Source organism: Trachypithecus francoisi, unplaced genomic scaffold (genome assembly GCF_009764315.1).
Source record: "Trachypithecus francoisi isolate TF-2019V2 unplaced genomic scaffold, Tfra_2.0 Lachesis_group20, whole genome shotgun sequence".
Taxonomy (NCBI): domain Eukaryota; kingdom Metazoa; phylum Chordata; class Mammalia; order Primates; family Cercopithecidae; genus Trachypithecus; species Trachypithecus francoisi.
This window is the reverse complement of record NW_022681466.1, coordinates 36,560,064-36,582,298: the sequence shown is the minus strand read 5'-3', so window position 1 is coordinate 36,582,298 and position 22,235 is coordinate 36,560,064. Positions and strand designations below refer to the sequence as shown.

Genomic DNA, 22,235 nt, shown 5'->3' with positions numbered 1-22,235 from the left:
TCTATCTTGCTTTCTTGATCACTTGCTGTAGGGAATCCAGCTTTGTATTTTGTTAGCCCTGAATCACTAAGTCCAGCCCACCCTCAAGTATATCAAATAATTTGTGGATGTATTTTAAAAGCATACAGTTCCTACTTCGTCATGATTGTTCTTTATTCACCAAATATTTATTAAATACCTGCTATGTGCTAGGTACTGTTCCAGGTGCTGAGGATTCAGCAGTCAATGAAACAAAAATTCCTGCACCCATGGAGCTTACTTTCTAGGTTACTTTCCAAGTAGCTGGGATTACAGGCACATGCCACCACACCTGGCTGATTTTTGTATTTTTGGTAGAGATGGGGTCTTACCATGTTGGCCAGGCTGGTCTCGAACTCCTGACCTCAGTTGATCTGCCCACCTCTGCTTCCCAAAGCACTGGGATTACAAGCATGAGCCACTGTGACCGACCCGGAAATAATATTTTTAAAAGAGCTGTGTTACTGATTTTCTGAGTTTAGCTTGTTGCATGGAAATACTGGCCAAAAGTAAATTAAATGCTAGTATTTAGCACACACACACTGTTATGGTTTACAGTCATTTTTCTTACAGTTTTTTTTTTGGCGGGGGAAGGAGTGGGAATAGATGTCTCCTTGTCAACATTGGTGCCCTATAGGCACTGATGATAATTACCCAAGTACAAATGTAACAAAGGTGCCTTCTAGTGGCTGCCTGCTGGAATTGCATTTGAGTCTTGCAAATCATTTTATTCACTGGGGAGATCAATTTTTGAGTACAGTGTGTATGAAGCACTTTGCTGTATGTACAAACACATGATCTTTGCCCTCATGGAGCTTGCAGTCTAGGAGAGGATTGAAAGGCATTCATCAGATGATAACAAAAACTGAAAAAGAAAAACAAAAAAAAACTTTTTTTTTTTTTTTTGAGACTGAGTTTCATTCTTGTCACCCAGGCTGGAGTGCTGTGGGACAATCTTGGCTCACTGTAACCTTTACTTCCCAGGTTCAAGCGATTCTCCTGCCTCAGCCTCCTACGTAGCTGGAATTACAGGCACCCGCCACCACACTCAGCTAATTTTGGTATTTTTACAAAATACAAAAAATACAGCAGTTTCGCCATGTTGGCTAGTTTGGTCTCTAACTCCTGACCTCAGGTGATCTACCTGCCTCAGCCACCTAAAGTGCTGGGATTACAAATGTGAGCCATGGCGCCCAGCTAAAACTGAGAATTTTTAATTCTTCTCTCTTTTTTTTTTTTTTGAGATCACCTGAGGTCAGGAGTTCAAGACCAGCCTGGCAAACATGGTGAAATCCCGTCTCTACTAAAAATACGAAAAGTAGCCGGGTGCTACAAATAATTGGCTGGGTGTGGTTGCACGTACTTGTAGTCCCAGTTACTCAGGAGGCTTTGGTCGGGAGGATTGCTTGAGCCCAGCAGGCTGCAGTGAGCCGAGATCGTGTCACTGCACTCTAGCTTGGGCGACAGAGTCTCACTCTGTTGCCCAGGCCCAAGCTGGAGTGCAGTGACACGATCTCGGCTCACTGCAGCCTCTGCCTCCCAGGTTCAAGTGATTCTTCTGCCTCCGCCTCCTAAGTAGCTGGGACTACAGGCGAGCGCCACTGCACCTGGCTACTTTTCATATTTTTAGTAGAGACGGGATTTCACCATGTTTGCCAGGCTGGTCTTGAACTCCTGACCTCAGGTGATCTGCCCGCCTCAGCTTCCCAAAGTGTTGGGATTAGAGGCGTGAGCCACTGCACCCAGCCTATTCTTCTTGTATGTACTAATGAAAACCTAAAATAAGGATATTTCACTTAACCAGAGAGGCTGGAAAAGTGATATTTGAACTGAGTTTTGAAGAATTAGTGGAGGTTAAGGAGGAAGAAAGTGTGTTTTAGGCATAGAAAACAGCATTTTCGAAAAGTTCGGTGACAGGAAGAAGCATAGTGACATAGGAACTCTGGTGAAGGCCATTGTAGCTGGAACAGGGATAAGAAAATAAGAGATTTGGATAAAATGAGAAAATACTGTATTTTATAGGCAGTGGTAAAGAATTGTGTTTGGCTGGATGTGGTGGCTCATGCCCATAATTCCAACACTTTGGGAGGTCAAGGCAGGTGGATTGCTTGAGTTCAAGACCAGCTGGACAACATGGCGAGATCTCCCCTCTACAAATAATTGGCTGGGTGTGGTTGCACGTACTTGTAGTCCCAGTTACTCAGGAGGCTTTGGTCGGGAGGACTGCTTGAGCCCAGCAGGCTGCAGTGAGCCGAGATTGTGTCACTGCACTCCAGCTTGGGCGACAGAGCAAGACCCCGTTTAAAAAAAATAAAAGAATTGTGTCTTTATCTTAAAAACAATTGTGAACTATAACAGAGTTGGAATGGGAAACAACCAGATTTGTGTGTTTTTAATTGTGGTAATATATACTTAGCTTACACACAACTTACTGTTGTAAGCACGTGGTTCATTGATGTTAAATACAGTTACACTGTTTTTGCAACCATCATCCACCATTTATCCTAGATTTGTGGGGTTTTTTTTGTTTTTGTAATTTCAACTTTTAGATTCAGGGAGTACATGTACAGGTTTGTTACATGGGTATATTGCATGGTGCTGAGGTTTGGGGCACAGTTGATTCCGTCATCCAGGTAGGGAGCATAGTACCCAGCTGTTAGTTTTTCACGTCTTCCTCCTTCTCTCCCTTCTCCCTCTAGTTGTCCTCAGTGTCTGTTGTTGCCATCTGTATGTTCATGTGTACCCAATGTTTAGCTCCCATTTACAAGTGAGAACATGTGGTATTTGGCTTTCTTTTCCTGCATTAATTTGCTTAGAATAGTGACCTCCAGCTGCATCTGTGTTGCTGCAAAGGACATAATTTCATTTTTTTTGTGGCTATGTATTATTCCGTAGAGTGTATGTACCATATTTTCTTTATCCATTTCACTTTTGATGGGCAACTAAGTAGATTCCTTGTCTTTGCTATTGTGAATAGTGCTCTGATGAACATTTGAGTGCATGTCTTTTTGGTAGAGCAATTTATTTTCCTTTGGATGTATACCCAGTAACGGGATTGCTAGATCGAATGGTAGTTCTGTTTTAACTTCTCTGAGGTATCTCCATACTGCTTTCCACAGTGGCTGAATTAATTTATATTCCCACCAACAGTATATAAGCATTCCCTTTTCTCTGCAGCTTTGCCAGCATCTGCCATTTTTTGACTTTTTAATAATAGTCATTCTGACAGGTATGAGATGGTATCTCATTGTGGTTTTCATATGCATTCTCTAATGATTACTAATGTGGAGCTTTTTGTGATTCTTAGCCATTTGCATGTCTTCTTTTGAAAAGTGTTGATGCCTTCTGCCTACTTTTTAATGGGGTTATTTGTTTTTAACTTGTTGGATTGTTTAAGTTCCTTACAGATTCTAGATAATTAGATCTTTGTCAGATACATGTTTGCGAATATTTTCTCCCTTTCTGTAGGTTGTCTGTTTACTCTGTTGATAGTTTCTTTTGCTGTGCAGAAGCTCTTTCATTAGGTCCCACTTGTCAATTTTTGTTTTTGTTGCAGTTGCTTTTGAGGATTTAGTCACAGATTCTTTCCCAAGGCTGATGTCCATCCCGGAGTCTTACAGTTTGAGGTCTTGCATTTAAATCTTTAATCCACTAGGTTTGTGTTTTAAAGAGAGAATTTTAATTGCAATTTTGAGAATGGATTAGAGGTGTAAACATTGTTGGAAGTTCTCCATGGGAAACCACTCAGAGGGGTGCTGAAATTTGCTAGGTGTAAGGACCACTGAGTGTCTTGTGGACTGCTGGCTGCCATGTGCCACAGGAGCAAGCAGAAAATATACTGGAACCAGAAAGCAGGCCTCCTCTCTTCTGTTGTCCCTTCAGCACCCTCTACTGAGGAAAAAAGGGAATTGGCTGTCTGCCAGTGTCCAAGGCACCTCCTTTCAGGACCTACAGAAATGTTCTGTGATCCTACTTTGGTGTACAAACACTAGATCAGTAATAAAAACCCTTAGTTAAAGGCCCAATTCTGATCCTTACCAGTTATTTGATATTATATAGAATCACACAGACTCTTTGAACTGATAAAACAAGGGAAAGTGGTTATGAGTATGAATCATCTGGTGAGTTTGTTAAAAGCTCAGATTCTAGAGACTTTTACTAGCAAATTTGAAGCAATTTGAGCATCAGAACAAATTATAACAGGAATAAGTTTAAAAATATTGAATAAAAAAGAATCTGTAAGTCTATATAGAGATGGACTATATTTTTGTGATTTGGGTAGCCAATTTGTGAATTGGGTAGCCATCCTCCCACAGTAGATTCAGAGAGACTCCATAGAAAACTCTTTTTTTTTTTTTTTTTGAGACAGTGTCTCTATCATCAGGCTGGAGTGCAGTGGTGCGATCTCGGCTCACTGCAACCTCTGTCTCCTGGGTTCAAGCCATTCTCCTGCCTCAGCCTCTCGAGTAGCTGGGACTATAGGTGTGCACCACCCCGCCCAGCTAATTTTTGTATTTCTAGTAGAGACAGGGTTTCACCATTTTGGCCAGGATGGTCTCGATCTCTTGACCTCCGGTCAGAAAATTCTTTTAAAAAGACTTTCAGCTGGGCGTGGTGGCTCACTCCTGTAATCCCAGCACTTTGGGAGGCCGAGGCAGGTGGATCACGAGGTCAGGAGATCGAGACCATCCTGGCTAACACGGTGAAACCCCATCTCTACTAAAAATACAAAAAAATTAGCCCGGTGTGGTGGCGGGCACCTGTAGTCCCAGCTACTCGGGAGGCTGAGGCAGGAGAATGGTATGAACCCAGGAGGCAGAGCTTGTGGTGAGCCGAGGTCACACCACTGTACTCCAGCCTGGGCGACAGAGCGAGACTCCATCTCAAACAAAACAAAACAGAAACTTTCAGGCCTGGGCACAGTGGCTTATGCCTGTAATCCCAGCAGCCTATAATCCTAGCACTTTGGGAGGCCGAGGCGGATGGATCGCTTGAACTCAGGAGTTCGAGATCAGCCTGGCCGACATGGCAAAACCCCGTCTGTAGAAAAAAATACAAAAAAATTAGCTGGGTGTGGTGGCACACCCCTGTAGTCCCAGCTACTTGGAAGACAGATGAGATAACTGCTTGAGCCTGGGAGGCGCAGGCTGCAAGGAGCCATGATCGCACCACTGCACTCCATCCTGGGCAACAGAGTAAGACCATGTCTCAAACAAAACAAAACAAAAAAAAAACTTTCTGGGGTTGGGAAAGAAGAAAAGAACCAAAGTAAAAAGTAAAATAAACTGTCAGCTAATAAATGTAGTTAGAATATCCCAATTCTATCATCAGTTTATAACCATTATGATAATTGATTCATTCAGGAATCATCAGTAGAGGCTAAAATACGGCATATTTTGGTACAGAACAGGATATTTCACAGAGCCTCAAACTTTCACCCTACAGACTACTCACCAGTTACAAAAAGAAAAAGGCACTTTTATGCCTCCAGTAGACAGCGCTTTAACCAAATGACCAAAGTCGATACTGCCAATAATAGGACAGACTGACACACTGTCTCTCCTCATGTGATATATGGAGAAGGACATGACATCAGCAGTGTAGTCCTGTAGCCAAAAGTGAGTTTACCTGTTCATGAACCCCTATAGAGCAAGAGAACGTGAGGAAACAATCAGACGGATCCAACCTAAAGGTCATTGTGCAATAGAACTCCCCTTCCCTCCCCCTCCCCTCTCCCTCTCCTCCCCTCCCCTCCTCCTCCCCTCCCCCTCCCCCTCCCCTCTCTTCTAGATCGAGTCTCACTCTCACCCAGGCTGGAGTACAGTGGCATGATCCTGGCTCACTGCTATGTCCACTTTCTAGAGTCAAGCGATTCTCCTGCCTCAGCCTCCCGAATAGCTGGGATTACAGGAGCATGCCACCACGCCCAGCTAATTTTTGTATTTTCAGTAGAGCCAGGGTTTCACCATGTTAGCCAGGCTGGTCTCAAACTCCTGACCTCAAGCGATCCACCTGCCTCGGCCTCCCAAAGTGCTGGAATTACAGATGTGAGCCACCGCACCTGGCAAAATAACTATCTTGAACTCTTCACAATTGTCAATATCATGAATGATAAAAACAAAACAAAACCCTAGGGAACTGTTTTAGGTTAAAAACAACTAAAAAATGACAAATGCAATTCATTTTTTTTAAGTTTTTTAAAAATAAAGATGGGGTTTCACTGTGTTTCCCAGGCTGGTCTCCAACTCCCAGGCTCAAGCAGTCCTCCTGCTTCGGCCTCCCAAAGTGCTGGGATTACAGGCATGAGCCATCTAACCTGGCCGAAGAATGATCCTTGAATGGATCCTGGATATTAAAAATGCATTATTGTGACAACTGGGAAGATTTGAACATAAGTTTTATATTATACAGTGGTATAGCAATATGAAATTGCCTGAGTGTGGTAGAATAACATCCTCATGCTTAGGAGATAAATGTTGAAGTATTACTATTTGGAGGTGAAGTGTTTTGAGTCTGTAATCTAATCTCAGATGGTTGAGCAAATAACTAAAACCAGCTCTATCCACAGAGTCCAACATTGTCTGCATAAAAAAATCCCAAATAATCTTCAGAAGAACTACTGGAATTAATAAGTGGATTCAGCAAGTTCACAGGACCCAGATTCAGCCTACACAGTCTATCATATTTTTATGTACTAAAAATGAACAGTTCATAATGAAATTTAAATAAGTATCATCTATAATTGCACCCCCCCAAAAAAACACCATGAAATACTTAGGTATAATTGTAACAAACTATGTTTAAGATTTATATGCGGGAAACTACAAAATGATGAAAGAAATCAAAGACATAGAAATAGACCATATGTCTTAGTCAAAACCCAGAGTTTAAAAATTTAAGTTAGAAGACACAATCCGTTCTTCTGAAAACGTATTGTGGTTTATCGAGAAAGAGAGATTGAGGTCGGGCGTGGTGGCTAATGCCTGTAATCCCAGCACTTTGGGAAGTCTAGGAGTACAGATCACCTGAGGTCAGGAGTTCCAGACCAGCCTAGCCAACATGGTGAAACCTGTCTCTACTAAAAATATAAAAATTAGCCAGGTGTAGTGGTGGGTGCCTGTAATCCCAGCTACTCGGGAGGCTGAGGCAGGAGAATCACTTGAAACCAGGAGGTGGAGGTTGCAGTGAGCCAAGATCACGCCATTGCACTCCAGCCTGGGCAACAAGAGCGAAACTCCATCTCAAAAAAAAAAAGAAGTAGATATTGGCAAGATGTTGGAGACTAGTGATTTGGAAGTTGTCAGTAAAAGAGTTGGAAACTTGAAAGGATGGTTTCACCAAAGCAATGTAAATATATGTGTGTGTGGGTGTGTGTGTGTATACACACACACATATATATATGTAGGTAGGTAGATAGATAGGTATCTCCAGAAAGATAAGAACACAATAATAATAGTCCTTACAGGGAAAACTGGAAGGGCGGTGATGAGAAAGGAGAATTTTGACTGTATATATACCCTTTTGTATCTTTTGGTTTTCGTACCATGTGGGTGTATTACATAATATTATAAAATAAAAAGGCAGACCCAGTACCATGGCTCATACCTGTAATCCCACCACTTTGGGGGACTGAGGTGGGAGGATTGCTTGAGTCCAGGACTTGGAGACTAGCCTGGACAACATAGTGGGAACCCCATCTCTACAAAAAATAAATTAGCTGGGCCTGTTGGTACACACCTATAGTCCCAGCTGCTTGAGAGGTTGACGTAGGAGGATCACTTGAGCCCAGGAGATCGATCCTGCAGTGAGCCATGATTGTGCCACTGTCTCCATGTTCATTTTTATTATTTCGTCAACCAGGGAGCTTTGTTTTGCTGGTATAATGAGGTAAGTGTGTCTTTGTGAGCTTATCTGGATTATAATTAGCTTTTAGTGGTTGCTTGTATTCTGTTTTGCTGCTCAGAGGGCTGAGTTGCTCTTTGAAGAGTCTGATTAGCAATGATTTTGCTACTTTCAAGTGGGAGTAATTGATTTGAATTATTCTTTCCTTGGACTCCCAGTATGTTTGAATTGCCAGTATTTCTTTTTTTTTTTTGAGATGGAGTCTCGCTCTGTCACCCAGGCTGGAGTGCTGTGGCCGGATCTCAGCTCACTGCAAGCTCCGCCTCCCGGGTTCACGCCATTTTCCTGCCTCAGCCTCCCGGGTAGCTGGGACTACAGGCGCCCGCCACCACGCCCGGCTAGTTTTTTGTAGTTTTTAGTAGAGACGGGGTTTCACCGTGTTAGCCAGGATGGTCTCGATCTCCTGACCTCATGATCCGCCCGTCTCGGCCTCCCAAAGTGCTGGGATTACAGGCTTGAGCCACCGCACCCGGCCATTGCCAGTATTTCTGATGGGAGCTAGTGAGGAAGTTTAAAAAAGGAAAAGGACAAAGCTCTTCCTCTTGTTTAACAAAAAAAACAGACCTACTGAAAGGGGACAAAAATTGTTTAACCTCTTGTCTGAAAATCTTTCTGTCTCCTCTTCCACATTTATTGGAAACAAAAGAAAAATTTATATTGTTTCATTTATGTTGTCTTATGTATTACAGAAAAGTAGACGGTTTCTATAAATCATTTTTATTTTCTTCTCGTTTAGTTTTGTTGATCTTTTTGATGGCTTAGGTCGACTGAAAGTTCTTTTCTCTTGAGCATTTTGATGTTTGTATCTAATAGGTTTAAAGACAGATAGGTTTAAAGACAGAAGTTTAGGCATTGTTTTTATGTGGAGCTAATCAAGGAGAAGGAGAAATGTGTAAGAGCTTTCTTTTTCCAGCTCAGTGAAAGAGAGAACTGTTGCTCTCCAAAGGTTGGTCATATGGTTGGTAAAGAGCATTAAAATGCTGGTTTTTGTATTTTGAATTTTCTTCCAAGTGACTGGTACTTGTTCTGTAAGTTTTGATGTAGGTACTTTACTGATCTAGAGATTAACAGGAAGTTTGCAAACAGCCATTGATACTTCTGTTTGTAGGATAACTTCTCATCTTGTCCTTTTTCTTCAAAATTATCTTGATTATTCCTGGCCCTTTGCGCTTAGCCTGTCAAATTCTACAACAATCCTTTTGGGATTTTGAATTATATTGGCTTTGTAGATTATTTTGGGAAGAATTGACATCTTTATTATGATAAGTATTCCTATCTATGAATCTGATTGGTTTCTTCATTTATTTAGATTATCTTTTTAATGTTTCAAAATAGAATCTATAATCTTCATAACAGGCATGTATACCGTTTGTTAAAGTTGTTCCTAAGTACCTTACATTTGGTTCATTGTTAAAATTAGATTATTTAAAAATTTATATTTTCTGTGTATTGCTATTATATAGAAATACTGTTGACTTATATATTAAGTTTGTATTTAACAACTTTGCTAAACTTTCCTATTGTAATTATTTCTTTTTGGTTTTCCATGTAGAAATGAAATTATCTGCAAATAATAATAGTATTTTCTCCTTTCCATTTTGTATATCCTTTATTTTTATTATCTTTCTGTGCTGGGAAGGACTCAGTATAGTATTAGAAGAGAAACAATGATACAAGGCATAGTTTCTTATTTCTACATTTTAAAGGGAATACTTTTAACATTTTACCTTTAAGTAAGCTGATTACAGAATTCTGGTGGATATACTTTATCAGGTTAAGGGAGTCCTCTTTTATTCTTAGTTTGCTAGGAAATCTTACCGTGAAAGGAGTTTGAATGTTATCAAATGCTTTTCTGCATCTATTGAGATGAACTGTGTCGATTTTCTCTTTTAATCTGTTGCTGTTGTACTATTAGCTTTCAAGTAATACTTCTTGCTTTTTCTGCTCCCTTCCCCCAGGTGATTTGTGGAGCTATGATTTCTTCAGTGGTGAGTTTGTGGTGTCACCTGAACCAGACACAAGTGTCCACACTCTTGACCCTCAGAAGCACAAGTATATTATATTGGGGAGTGATGGGCTTTGGAATATGATTCCACCACAAGATGCCATCTCAATGTGCCAGGACCAAGAGGAGAAAAAATACCTGATGGTGAGAAGTGATTCAATAACTTGATATTGTTGTCTAAACATTGTTTTGGTACTTCTGTCAGAATCTTGAATATGAACTAAGGACATTCACCTTGGGTAGATTTTTGCATTTACCTGGATCTGCTAGTGGGTAAAACATAGGCTTTGTAGCTCCTAATCATTAGAGGAATGAGACAAGAAATATATAAGTGAAACCTAATAAAACACACAACCACTGACTTCAGTATAAATTGGCCTGTGGAACACTGCTAATTCCTTATTTTTTTAAATGACATATAATTCGCATACCATAAAATTTATCCTTTTAAAGTATATAATTCAGTGATTCTTAGTGTAGTTCACAAAGTTGTACAACCATCACCACTACTTTTTTTTTGAGACAGAGTCTTGCTCTGTCACCCAGGCTGGAATGCAGTGGCATGATCTCAGCTTACTCTAACTTCTGCCTCCCGGCGTCAAGCAATTCTCCTCCTACCTCAGCCTCCCGAGTAGCTGGGATTACAGGCATGCACCACCCCACCCAGCTAATTTTTTTGTAGTTTTAGTAGATGGAGTTTCATCATGTTGGCCAGGCAGGTCTTGAACTCCTGACCTCAGGTGATCCACCTGCCTCGGCCCCACAAAGTGCTGGGATTTAAGGCATGAGCCACTGTGCCTGGCCTCTATCACCACTACTTCTACTACTTTTTTTTTTTTTTTTTGTCTCTCAAGAGATGAGGTCTCACTATGTTGCCCAGGCTGGTTTAGAACTCCTAGGCTTAAGCAGTCCTCTCACCTCAGCTTCCTGAGCAGCTGGGACTACTGTGGTGCCATGCCCATCTCCTAATCTCAAAGCATTTTCATCATCATCCCCTAACAGAGCACATGGAAGTATCTGGAATCAAAGACCCAAAGATGGGTTATCCTTAGAAAAGATGATCTTTCTCTCAGATGGGAGGAATAGTAAAGCTGTATTTTGAGGTGGAAGGAGGGGCAAATTGATTGAATTTTTGTTAAACTGCCTGCATTCAGTCCGGGCGCAGTAGCTCACGCCTGTAATCCCAGCACTTTGGGAGGCTGAGACGGGTCAGGAGTTAAGAGACCAGCCTGGCCAACATGGTGAAACCCCACCTGTATTAAAAATACAGAATTAGCTGGGTGTGGTGGCACTCGCCTATAGTCCCAGCTACTTAGGAGGCTGAGGCTGGAGAATCGCTTGAACCTGGGAGGCAGAGGTTTCAGTGAGCCAAGATCATGCCATTGCACTCCAGCCTGAGCAATAACAATGAAACTGTGTCTCAAAAAAAAAAAAAAAAAAATTGCCTCCATTCATTCACTCAACTAACACGAGGTATTAGGTACAGGGATTGCAAAGGTAAATAGAATATGGTCCTTCCTCAGCACTTAACATATTATTATAAATAGAATATATAAAAAACTAACAATCCTGTTAAATCATGAGTTCTTTTAAGGTGAGAGTCATCTTGATTCAGTTTTACAATTTCAGGGCCTGGTGTGTTGCATTTAATTGGAGATTATCAGGTATCAAAGAGTAACATAAAGACTGTTCTGTCTAATGGATTTAGAATTCTTTAATGATCTGAGAGAGATCATTTCAATGGCATAAAGACAAAAGCCAGTTTGTAGTGGGTTGGAAGAACCTATTTATGAACCCTAAAGTGTTTTAACATGAGTATTGAAGGAAGCATCTGTATAATACATAATTAGAACAAGTCTTATGAGACCTAGGAGAGTGAGACGATAGAAAATATCACAAGATTGCATAGGAAGCTTCATGGAAGAGAGTGATATTTGAGCAAGAAATTTTGCAGGCTTGATCTAAGCAGCAGCGATTTTTGGAAAAAACACAAAGAAATACATGTATGCCAGGCGCAGTGGCTCAACCCTGTAATCCCAGCACTTTGGGAGGCCAAGGCAGGTAGATCACTTGAGGTCAGGAGTTTGAGACCAGCCTGGCCAACATGGTGAAACCCCATCTCTACTAAAAATACAAAAATTAGCGAGGCGTGGTGACTCGCACCTGTAATCCCAGTTACTCGGGAGGTTGAGGGAGGCAGGAGAATTGCTTGAACCCCGGAGGCAGAGGTTGCAGTGAGCTGAGATCGTGCCACTGCACTCCAGCCTGGTATCAGAGCGAGACTCTATCTCAGAACAAACAACAACAACAACAACAAAAAACCCACAAAGAAATACATGAGTAGTAGAATTGACAGCTCGTATGTTTTTAAGGAAGAAGAATATGATGACACCCAAATTTCTAACTCTGGTGACTAGTAAGCTGTTATAAAGAAGAAACATCATTTAGGGAGAGATGGGGAAGGTAATTATTTCAAACTTAGGCATGTTGTGTTGGAGGTACCTGTGGTTCATCTAGATAGATATCTTCAGTAGGCAGTTATAAATATTTGAGAGAGAGGGGTGGCATGCTCCTATGGTCCCAGCTCCTCAGGAGGCTGATGTGGGAGGATTGCTTGACCCCAGGAGTTCAGGGCTGTAGGGCACTGTGATTGTGCTTGTGAATAGCCACTGCACTCCAGCCTGGACAACATAGTGAGACCCTCATCTCTTTAAAAATAAAAACTTGGGAAGGAAGCCTGGAAATACTAATTTGACAGTTAACAAGAGTTGTGTAAATTGTGGCAGTATATGCACTTAGACTGTGTGGTTTAAGAGCACACAATATTAGGGGGACTCAAGTCAGCAGAATTCTACTGAGCTGAGGGAAAAAAATACAGGTAAAGTAGTGGAAAATGGTTTATATAATTGTTTTCATGGAGCATTGATGGGAAGGGAAATGGGCACACTGAAAAAGTGAGAGGTAAGGGCTCAGTCAACTGGTGTTTGGAGAGTGATGAACCACGTGAGGTGGGGAATGTGATAGATTCATGAATTAGAGAGTAATGCTGCCTTTAAGCAATTCTGAGGTGCATATTTTCTTTTAATATCTCTGATATTGGAACACTTTTTACAAATAGTATATCATAGTTCAATTAACAGTGTTTTGTTTTGTTTTGTTTGAGACGGAGGAGTCTTGCTCTGTCGCCAGGCTGGAGTGCGGTGGCGCGATCTCAGCTCGCTGCAACCTCTGCCTCTCAGGTTCAAGCGATTCCCCTGCCTCAGCCTCCCAAGTAGTGGGGACTACAGGCACGTGCCACCATGCCCGGCTAATTTTTTTTTTTTTTTTTTTTTTTTGAGATGGAGTCTCACTCTGTCCCCCAGGCTGGAGTGCAGTGGCACGATCTCGGCTCACTGCAAGCTCCGCCTCCTGGGTTCACGCCATTCTCCTGCCTCAGCTTCCCGAGTAGCTGGGTCTACAGGCGCCCACCACCATGCCCAGCTAATTTTTTTTTTGTATGTTTAGTAGAGACGGGGTTTCACTGTGTTAGCCAGGATGATCTCGATCTCCTGACCTCGTGATCTGCCTGCCTCGGCCTTACAAAGTGTTGGGATTACAGGCATGAGCCACCGCGCCCGGCCCGGCTAATTTTTTTTATTTTAGTAGAGACGGGGTTTCACCACGTTGGCCAGGATGATCTCCATCTCCTGACCTCATGATCCACCTGCCTTGGCCTCCCAAAGTGCTGAGATTACAGGCGTGAGCCACCACGCCCAGCCGACAATGTATTTTATTTCTTTTGTGGCACATAAAATGATGCATCCATAACACCAGGCTCATGGTATTCTACATGAAGAAAACAGTCTAAGTGATCCAGTCAGAGAGTTAGAAAAAAGAACATCAGAGTAAAACCCCTCAAAATAGGAGGATGAAAATAGTAGAGCAGAAATTAATTATTTAGGGAGATTCACAAAACCCAGAAAGGCAGTCCTTTAAGAAGACAAATAAGGCATGATTGTTTCTATTTCAAGAAAACACAAAGTTTGAGTGGACATAACTACACTTAAAAATAGAGATTTTTAAAACACACTTTTAAAAATTCAGAGTATACTATACATATGAAATTTACCATTTGTACTACTTGAAAGTGTGCAATTCAATAGTAATAAATACATTTGTATTCTTTTTTCCTATCCTTCATCCCTTCCTCCCTACTACCCTTCCTGACTTCTCATAACCACAGTTCTACTCTCTGTCTTTGTGAGATCTTCTCTTTTAGCTGCCACATATGAGTGAGATCATGTCTTTCTGTGCCTGGATTATTTTATTTAGCATAATGATCTCCAGTTCCATCCATGTTGCTGCAAATGACAGGATTTCATTCTTTTCTATGGCCAAGTAATATTTCATTATGAGTGTATATATATATATACACCACATTTTCTTTATCCATTCATGTATTTAATGGAATTGACGTAGGATGATTCTGTATTTGGACTATTGTGAATAGTGCTGCAATAAACATGGGAGTGCAGATACACCTTCAGTGTATTGATTTTCTTTCTGTTGGATATATGTATAGTAGTGGAATTGTTGGATCATATGGTAGTTTGCTTCTGTCTTTTTTTTTTTTTTTTTTTTGAGGAACCTTCATACTCTTCTTCATAGTGGCTGCACTAATTTACATTCCCACTAAATAATGCTGAGGGTTCCCCTTTCTGCACATCCTCACCAGCATCTGTAGTTGCCTATCTTTTTGATACAAGCCATTTTAACTGGGGTGACATGATAGCTCATTGTGGTTTTGATTTGCATTTCTCTGATGATTAGTGATGTTGAGCATTTTTTTCATTATCTGTTAGTCATTTGTATGTCTTTTGAGAAATATGTGTTTTAGATCTTTTGCCCATTTTAAAATTGGATTATTTGGGGTTTGTTTTGTTTCGTTGCTACTGATTTGAGCTCCTTCAATATTGTGGTTGTTAATTCCTTGTCAGATGGATAGTTTGCAGATGTTTTATCCCATTCTGTGGATTGTCTATTCACTTTGTTGATTGTTTCCTTTGCATTTTAGCTTGTATTTTCATTTGTCTATTTTTGCTTTGGTTGCCAGTGCTTTTGAGGTCTCATGCAAAAATTATTTGTCCAGAGCCATGTCCTGGAGCGTTTTTCCAATGTTTTCTTCTAATAGTTTCGTAGTTTGTGAGATCAAAGTAGATCTCAGAGAATAGAATTGTGGTTACTAATTTTACCAATTGAGATCTTAGATTTAAGTCATTAATCCATTTTGATTTGATTTTTGTGTATGATGAGAGAGAGGGGTCTATTTCATTCTTCACCATATGGTTATCCAGTTTTCCCACTACCATTTATTGTTGCTTTTGGCACCTTTGTTGAAGATGAGCTGGCTGCAAATTGCATGGATTTATATATAGGTTTTCTGTTCTGTTCTGTTGGTCTATGTGTCTGTTTTTGTAGCAGTACTGTGCTATTTTGGTTACTGTAGGCCTCTAGCATAGTTTGAAGTCAGGTAGTGTGATGCCTCCAGCTTTGTTCTTTTGGCTTAGAATTGCTTTGGCTATTCAGGATCTTTTGTAGTTTCATAAAAATTCTGAGCTTAAAGAAAAAATTATGTGAAGAATGTCATTTCAATTTTGATAGGGATTGAATCTTTAAATTGCTTTGGGTAGTATTGTCATGTTAACAATATTAATCCATCCAATCCATAAGCATGGACTATCTTTATATTTTTTTGTGTCCTCTTCAATTTCTTTCATCAGTATTTTCTAGTTTTCCTTTATAGATCTTTCACTTCTTTGGTTACATTGATTACTAGGCATTTTATAATTTGTGTACCTATTGGAAATGGGATTGCTTTCTTGATTTCTTTTTTTTTTTTTAAATATGGAGTCTTGCTCTGTTGCCCAGGCTGGAGTGCAGTGGCGCAGTCTCGGCTCACTGCAAGCTCTCCCTCCCGGGTTCACGCCATTCTCCTGCCTCAGCCTCCAGAGTAGCTGGGACTGCAGGCGCCCACCACCACGCCCAGCTAATTTTTTCTATTTTTAATAGAGACCAGGTTTCACTGGGTTAGCCAGGATGGTCTCGATCTCCTGACCTTGTGATTCACCCGCCTCGGCCTCCCAAAGTGCTGGGATTACAGGCATGAGCCACCACGTCCCGCCACTTGAGTTCTTTTTCAGATTGTTTGCTGTTGGTATATGTAAATGCTGCTGATTTTTGTATGTTCATCTTGTATCCTGCAGTTTCACTGAATTTATCAACTGTAACAGTTTTTTTGGTGGCGTCTTTAGGTTTTTGTAGGTATGAGATCATATTATCTGCAAATAAGGCTCATTTGACTTATTCGTTTCTAGTTTGGATGCCCTTTATTTCTTTCTCTTGCCTGCTTTCTCTGGCCAGGACTTCCAGTATTGTATTGAATAACAGTACTGAGAGTGGGGCATCCTTGTCTATTTCAGTCCTTAGAGGAAAGACCTTCAATTTTTTCCCCATTCAGTATGATGTTAGCTGTGAGTTTGTCATTTTGAGATATATTTCTACTATACCCATTTTTGATGAGGGTTTTTTAAAATCATAAAGTGATGTTCAGTTTTATGAAATGCTTTTTCAGCGTCTATTGAAATAATATTCTTTTTTTTTTTTTTTTTTTTTGAGAGAGTCTCACTCTGTCACCCAGGCTGGGAGTACAGTGGTGCCATCCTGGCTCACTGCAGCCTCTGCCTTCTGGGTTCAACTGATTCTTCTGCCTCAGCCTCCCGAGTAACTGAGGTGGGAGGATCACTTGAGCCCAGGAGGTTGAGACTCCAGTATGCTGAGGTCATACCACTGCACTCCAACCTGGGTGACAGAGTGAGACCCTGTCTCAAAAAACAACAAACAGGCCGGGCGCGGTGGCTCAAGCCTGTAATCCCAGCACTTTGGGAGGCCGAGACGGGTGGATCACGAGGTCAGGAGATCGAGACCATCCTGGTCTACACAGTGAAACCCCGTCTCAACTAAAAAAAATACAAAAACCTAGCCGGGCGAGATGGCGGGCGCCTGTAGTCCCAGCTACTCGGGAGGCTGAGGCAGGAGAATGGCGTAAACCCGGGAGGCGGAGCTTGCCGTGAGCCGAGATCGCGCCACTGCACTCCAGCCTGGGCGACAGAGGGAGACTCCGTCTCAAAAAACAACAACAACAACAACAACAAACAAACAATCAAAAAAATTTTCCGCTCATTTTCATCATTCATTTATTTCTACGGGTACTTTTTTTTTTTTTTTTTTTGAGATGGAGTCTCGCTCTGTCGCGCAGGCTGGAGTGCTGTGGCCGGATCTCAGCTCACTGCAAGCTCCGCCTCCCGGGTTTCCGCCATTCTCCTGCCTCAGCCTCCCGAGTAGCTGGGACTACAAGCACCCGCCACCTCGCCCAGCTAGTTTTTTTGTATTTTTTTAGTAGAGAAGGGGTTTCACCGGGTTAGCCAGGATGGTCTGGATCTTCTGACCTCGCGATCCGCCCGTCTCGGCCTACCAAAGTGCTGGGATTACAGGCTTGAGCCACCGTGCCTGGCCTCTACGGTACTTTTTTTTTTTTTTGAGACGGAGTCTCGCTCTGTCACCCAGGCTGGAGTGCAGTGGCCGGATCTCAGCTCACTGCAAGCTCCGCCTCCCGGGTTCACGCCATTCTCCTGCCTCAACCTCCCAAGTAGCTGGGATTACAGGCGCGTGCCACCATGCCTGGCTAATTTTTGTATTTTTAGTAGAGACGGGGATTTCACCGTATTGGTCAAGCTGGTCTTGAACTCCTGACCTTGGAATCCACCTGCCTCCACCTCCCAAAGTTCTGGGATTACAGTTGAGCCACCGTGCCTGGCTACTTTTCTTTTTAAGTAACTTCTTTATAACTTTTTCTTTTTCTTTTTCTTTTTTTTTTTTTTGTTGTTGTTGTTGTTGTTTTCTCTTTTTCTTTTTTGGAGACGGAGTCTTGCTGTGTTGCCTAAGCTGGAATGCGGTGGTGTGATCTCGGCTCACTGCAACTTCTGCTTCCTGGGTTCAAGCGATTCTCCTGCCTCAGCCTCCCCAGTAGCTGGGACCATAGGCACGTGCCATCGCGCCCGGTTAATTTTTTGTTTTTTTAGGTAGACACGGGTTTCACCATGTTAACCAGGATGGTCTCGATTTCCTGACCTCATGATCCGCCCGCCTCAGCCTCCCAAAGTGCTGGAATTACAGGCATGAGCTTATTGCGTCTGGCCAACTTTTTCTTTTCTTTTTTTCTTTTCTATTTTCTTTTCCTTTTCCTTTTCCTTTTCTTTTCTGACAGAGTCTCGCTCTGTTGCTCAGGCTGGTGTGCCGTGGCGTGATCTCCACTCACTTCAAGCTCCGCCCCCGGATTCATGCCATTCTACTGCCTCAGTCTCCCAAGTAGCTGGTACTACAGGCGCCCACCATCACGCCTGGCTAATTTTTTGTGTGTTTTTAGTAGAGACGGGGTTTCACAGTGTTTGCCAGGATGGTCTGGATCTCCTGACCTCGTGATCCGCCTGCCTCAGCCTCCCCAACATTTTCTAATTAAAGTTACAGTGAAGGCTGAGTTTCTTGATAAAAATAAAAATAGTGAAAAGTAATGACAGGATAAAACCTTGTTTTATTAGTATTTTTTTAATTTAGAGAAGTACTATTTTAACATAGCTAAGGAGACTGGGGATAACATTTGAAAATTTGGGAGCTTTGACTGGGTGCAGTGGCTCACGCCTATAATCCCAGCACTTTGGGAGGCGGAGGCAGGCGGATTACGAAGTCAGGAGATGGAGACCATCCTGGCTAACGTGGTGAAACCCCGTCTGTACTAAAAATACAAAAAATTAGCCAGATGTGGTGGCGGGCGCCTGTAGTCCCAGCTACTGGGGAGGCTGAGGCAGAAGAATGGCGTGAACCTGGGAGGCGGAGCTTGCAGTGAGCTGAGATCGTGCCACTGCTCTCCAGCCTGGGTGACAGAGAGCGAGACTCCATCTCAAAAAATAAGACAATTTGGGAGGTTTTTTTGGGCCACAGTGAACACCAAATATTTAATTTGATATAGATGTTGTGGCAGCTAAATCTGAGTTACTTTCCTTCTCCTTGTTCTTTTGAATACAGGGTGAGCATGGACAATCTTGTGCCAAAATGCTTGTGAATCGAGCATTGGGCCGCTGGAGGCAGCGTATGCTCCGAGCAGATAACACTAGTGCCATAGTAATCTGCATCTCTCCAGAAGTGGACAATCAGGGAAACTTTACCAATGAAGATGAGTTATACCTGAACCTGACTGATAGCCCTTCCTATAATAGTCAAGAAACCTGTGTGATGACTCCTTCCCCATGTTCTACACCACCAGTCAAGGTATATAGTTCCATAGTTTTTAAGTTATGTTTTAATAGTCACCAGTTCTTTGGTTACCATCACCTGGAAATAATTTTTAAATTCTTACAGCATTTTGGATTTGAACTCGGTTCAAGAAAGTGGTATAACTTATTATCAGAGAGCCATCTTTATATCAATACTAATCTGAATGCCAGCCATATGTACAGCACTAATAAAAAGATGATTGTGGGCTCTTAAGAATATTATCGTTTGCCATCTAATGCTATGAATATTATTTTTAAAGCATTTAGAAGTTTGTGAAGCACTTAAATATATTTTATTTGAATCTCATAGCCCAGAAGTAGAGCTGATGTTATTATTTCATTTTATCAGTAATAAGCCTGAGAGATTAAACTGTCTAAACGAGGTCGTAGAGAATCAAAATTGAGCTGGACCTGAGGACAACAGACGTTACAACTGGTTGTCTGTTAACTCGTCTAAGAAACTTTATTCCTGTTTCTTATCCACGTTAATATTGAGTGAGTTTAAGATATGCTTTGAAATAAGCAAATTTTAAGTAGATATCATACTTTCCTTTTTTGATTTACTAAGAGCTCAAATACTTGGTTGTGTTTTCATACTAATTTTTCCCACCAAAAATTAGCAATATTGCTTGATAATTGCTTTAATACATAGTATGGCTAACCTGGCTTTCTGAGAATGTGTTTTCAGTAGACTGACCATTAAAATGGGAAATATAGCGAAATCTAACATCATCTATTTAGGCAGTTTTTTAAAGTGTGAAGGGCTTTAATTTTGGGCATTGTAATCCTATAGTCCATACTTGGAAATGGGTTATTACTGCTTTGCTTTCTTTCACTTTACGTACATATGGCAAAAACCACATATGGCCAGATAAAATGGAATCTTTTCATTTCTTTTTCTTTTTTTGTTTTTGAGACAGAGTTTCACTCTTGTTGCCCAGGCTAGAGTGCAGTGGCACGATCTTGGCTCACTGCAACCTCTACCTCCCAAGTTCAGGTGATTCTCCTGCCTTAGCCTCCCGAGTAGCTGGGATTACAGGTGCCCGCCACTATGCCCTGCTAATTTTTTGTATTTTTAATGGAGATGGGGTTTCACCATGTTAGCCAGGCTGGTCTTGAACTCCTGACCTCAGGTGATCCACCCGCGTTGGCCTCCCAAAGTGCTGGGATTACAGGTCCAGCCAAAATGAAGTATTTTCATTTACAAAAAAAAGGTTTCTTTTCTTTGAAAACCATGAATGGTAATGTAGGTTGAAACCCTTTAAAGCCTCTTTATTCTCTTTTCGAAGCTGCGAAGGAGCTTATGTTTGTATATTTGCGTATGTCTGAATATTTGTATATAATTATTACTTTCATGTTCCCCGATAACTGACCTTTAGGCAGTATAGAGAAGGAGGAGACATTAGGGTGGGGAATAGTGTAAGGGACAAAGGGGCATTCTTAATATTTACCTCAAATAAAAATTATTGCAGTCTGCTGACTGGCATTAGTAAACCCATACATAAAATATGTTTAAAAAATTACTTAAGCCGGGCATGGTGGCTCATACCTGTAATTCCAGCACTTTGGGAGGCCAAGTGGGGCAGATCACGTGAGGTCAGGAGTTTGAAACCAGCCTGACCAACATGGAGAAACTCCATTTCTACTAAAAATACAAAATTAGCCAGGTGTGGTGGTGCATGCCTGTAATCCCAGCTACTTGGGAGGCTGAGGCAGGAGAATCACTTGAACCCAGGAGGTGGAGTTTGCAGTGAGCCAAGAACACGCCATTGCACTCCAGCCTGGGCAACAACAGCGAAACTCCATCTCAAAAAAAGACAAGACAAGAAAAAAATTAAATTCTGGGCTGGGTGCGGTGGCTCACGCCTGTAATCCCAGCACTTTGAGAGGCCAAGGCACGCGGATCAGGAGGTCAGGAGATTGAGACCATCTTAGCCAACATTGTGAAACCCCATCTCTACTAAAATACAAAAAATTAGCTGGGCATGGTGGCTCGTGCCTGTAATCCCAGCTACTTGGGAGGCAGAGGCAGGGGAATCGCTTGAACCTGGGAGGTGGAGGTTGCAGTGAACTAAGATTGTGCCACTGCACTCCAGCCTGGTGACAGGGCAAGACTCTGTCTCAAAAATCATAGCAATAATAATTCTGATAATGACCTAATAATGCTACTGAAGATAAGAAGACGTATGCATGCCATATGCAGGTGTAGTTATTTGTTAACCCATTGGCCCTGCCCAAATATGGGGAAATATTTAGATTAATTCAGAATAATTAGTATTGTTGGCTCTGATCTAACAACTAACAAAGACAAATTTCTGCCCAAGAAATTGTTTTTGGTTTGTTTTATTTACCTTAATTGACTTAAAGGTGAGTACTCCCGACTATGTTTGATTTACATCATTATTAAAGTTATCTCATGTTTAGTAACATAGAGATAAATTTAATGAGAATTTGGTTAAGACTGAATAGTTTCAGAGACTTACTCACATTTAGACAAGGCATTTGAGACTAGATTTGTCTATAAACATGTCAACTTCTATTTGAATTCTCAAATTAGTCTTTGTTTTGGGATGGAGATAGTGGAAAAGTTTGTTTAAGGTAGATTACTATGACACGTATCTTTCTCTGTCCTTTGTTTAGGGCAAAACTAAATTTAGGTATGTTTTACAAGCTAAGATCTATAAGAAAGGAATGGGAAGAGAGCAAAGAGTTTCAGAAAATTAAAACTTAGTTGTGTTTTAGGCACAGTTTGTAATTGTTTAATATTGGATTACAGGATAGATGGGAGGAGAAAGTTGATCTCTGAAGCAGTGAACTTTTTTAAACTATGTATTTTTAGGGGGTAACCTCAACATCACATCACTGTTTTACGAACGTGCAGGCCTTAGCAATACAAATTAATCTGGAGTACATCTGAGAAGTCTAAATAGTTGCCTGTGCTAACA

The 22,235-nt window shown here is 41.5% G+C and overlaps 1 protein-coding gene across 1 annotated transcript in view; it reads left to right on the top strand.

Annotated features, from left to right (window-relative positions):
- PPM1D (protein phosphatase, Mg2+/Mn2+ dependent 1D) overlaps positions 1–22,235 on the top strand; it is a 69,671-nt gene that overhangs the window by 41,136 nt on the left and 6,300 nt on the right. The window contains exons 4-5 of the mRNA XM_033183772.1: positions 9,879–10,069; positions 19,043–19,285. Of these exons, the coding sequence (XP_033039663.1) occupies positions 9,879–10,069; positions 19,043–19,285 (434 nt within the window). The remainder of the gene's footprint in view (positions 1–9,878; positions 10,070–19,042; positions 19,286–22,235) is intronic.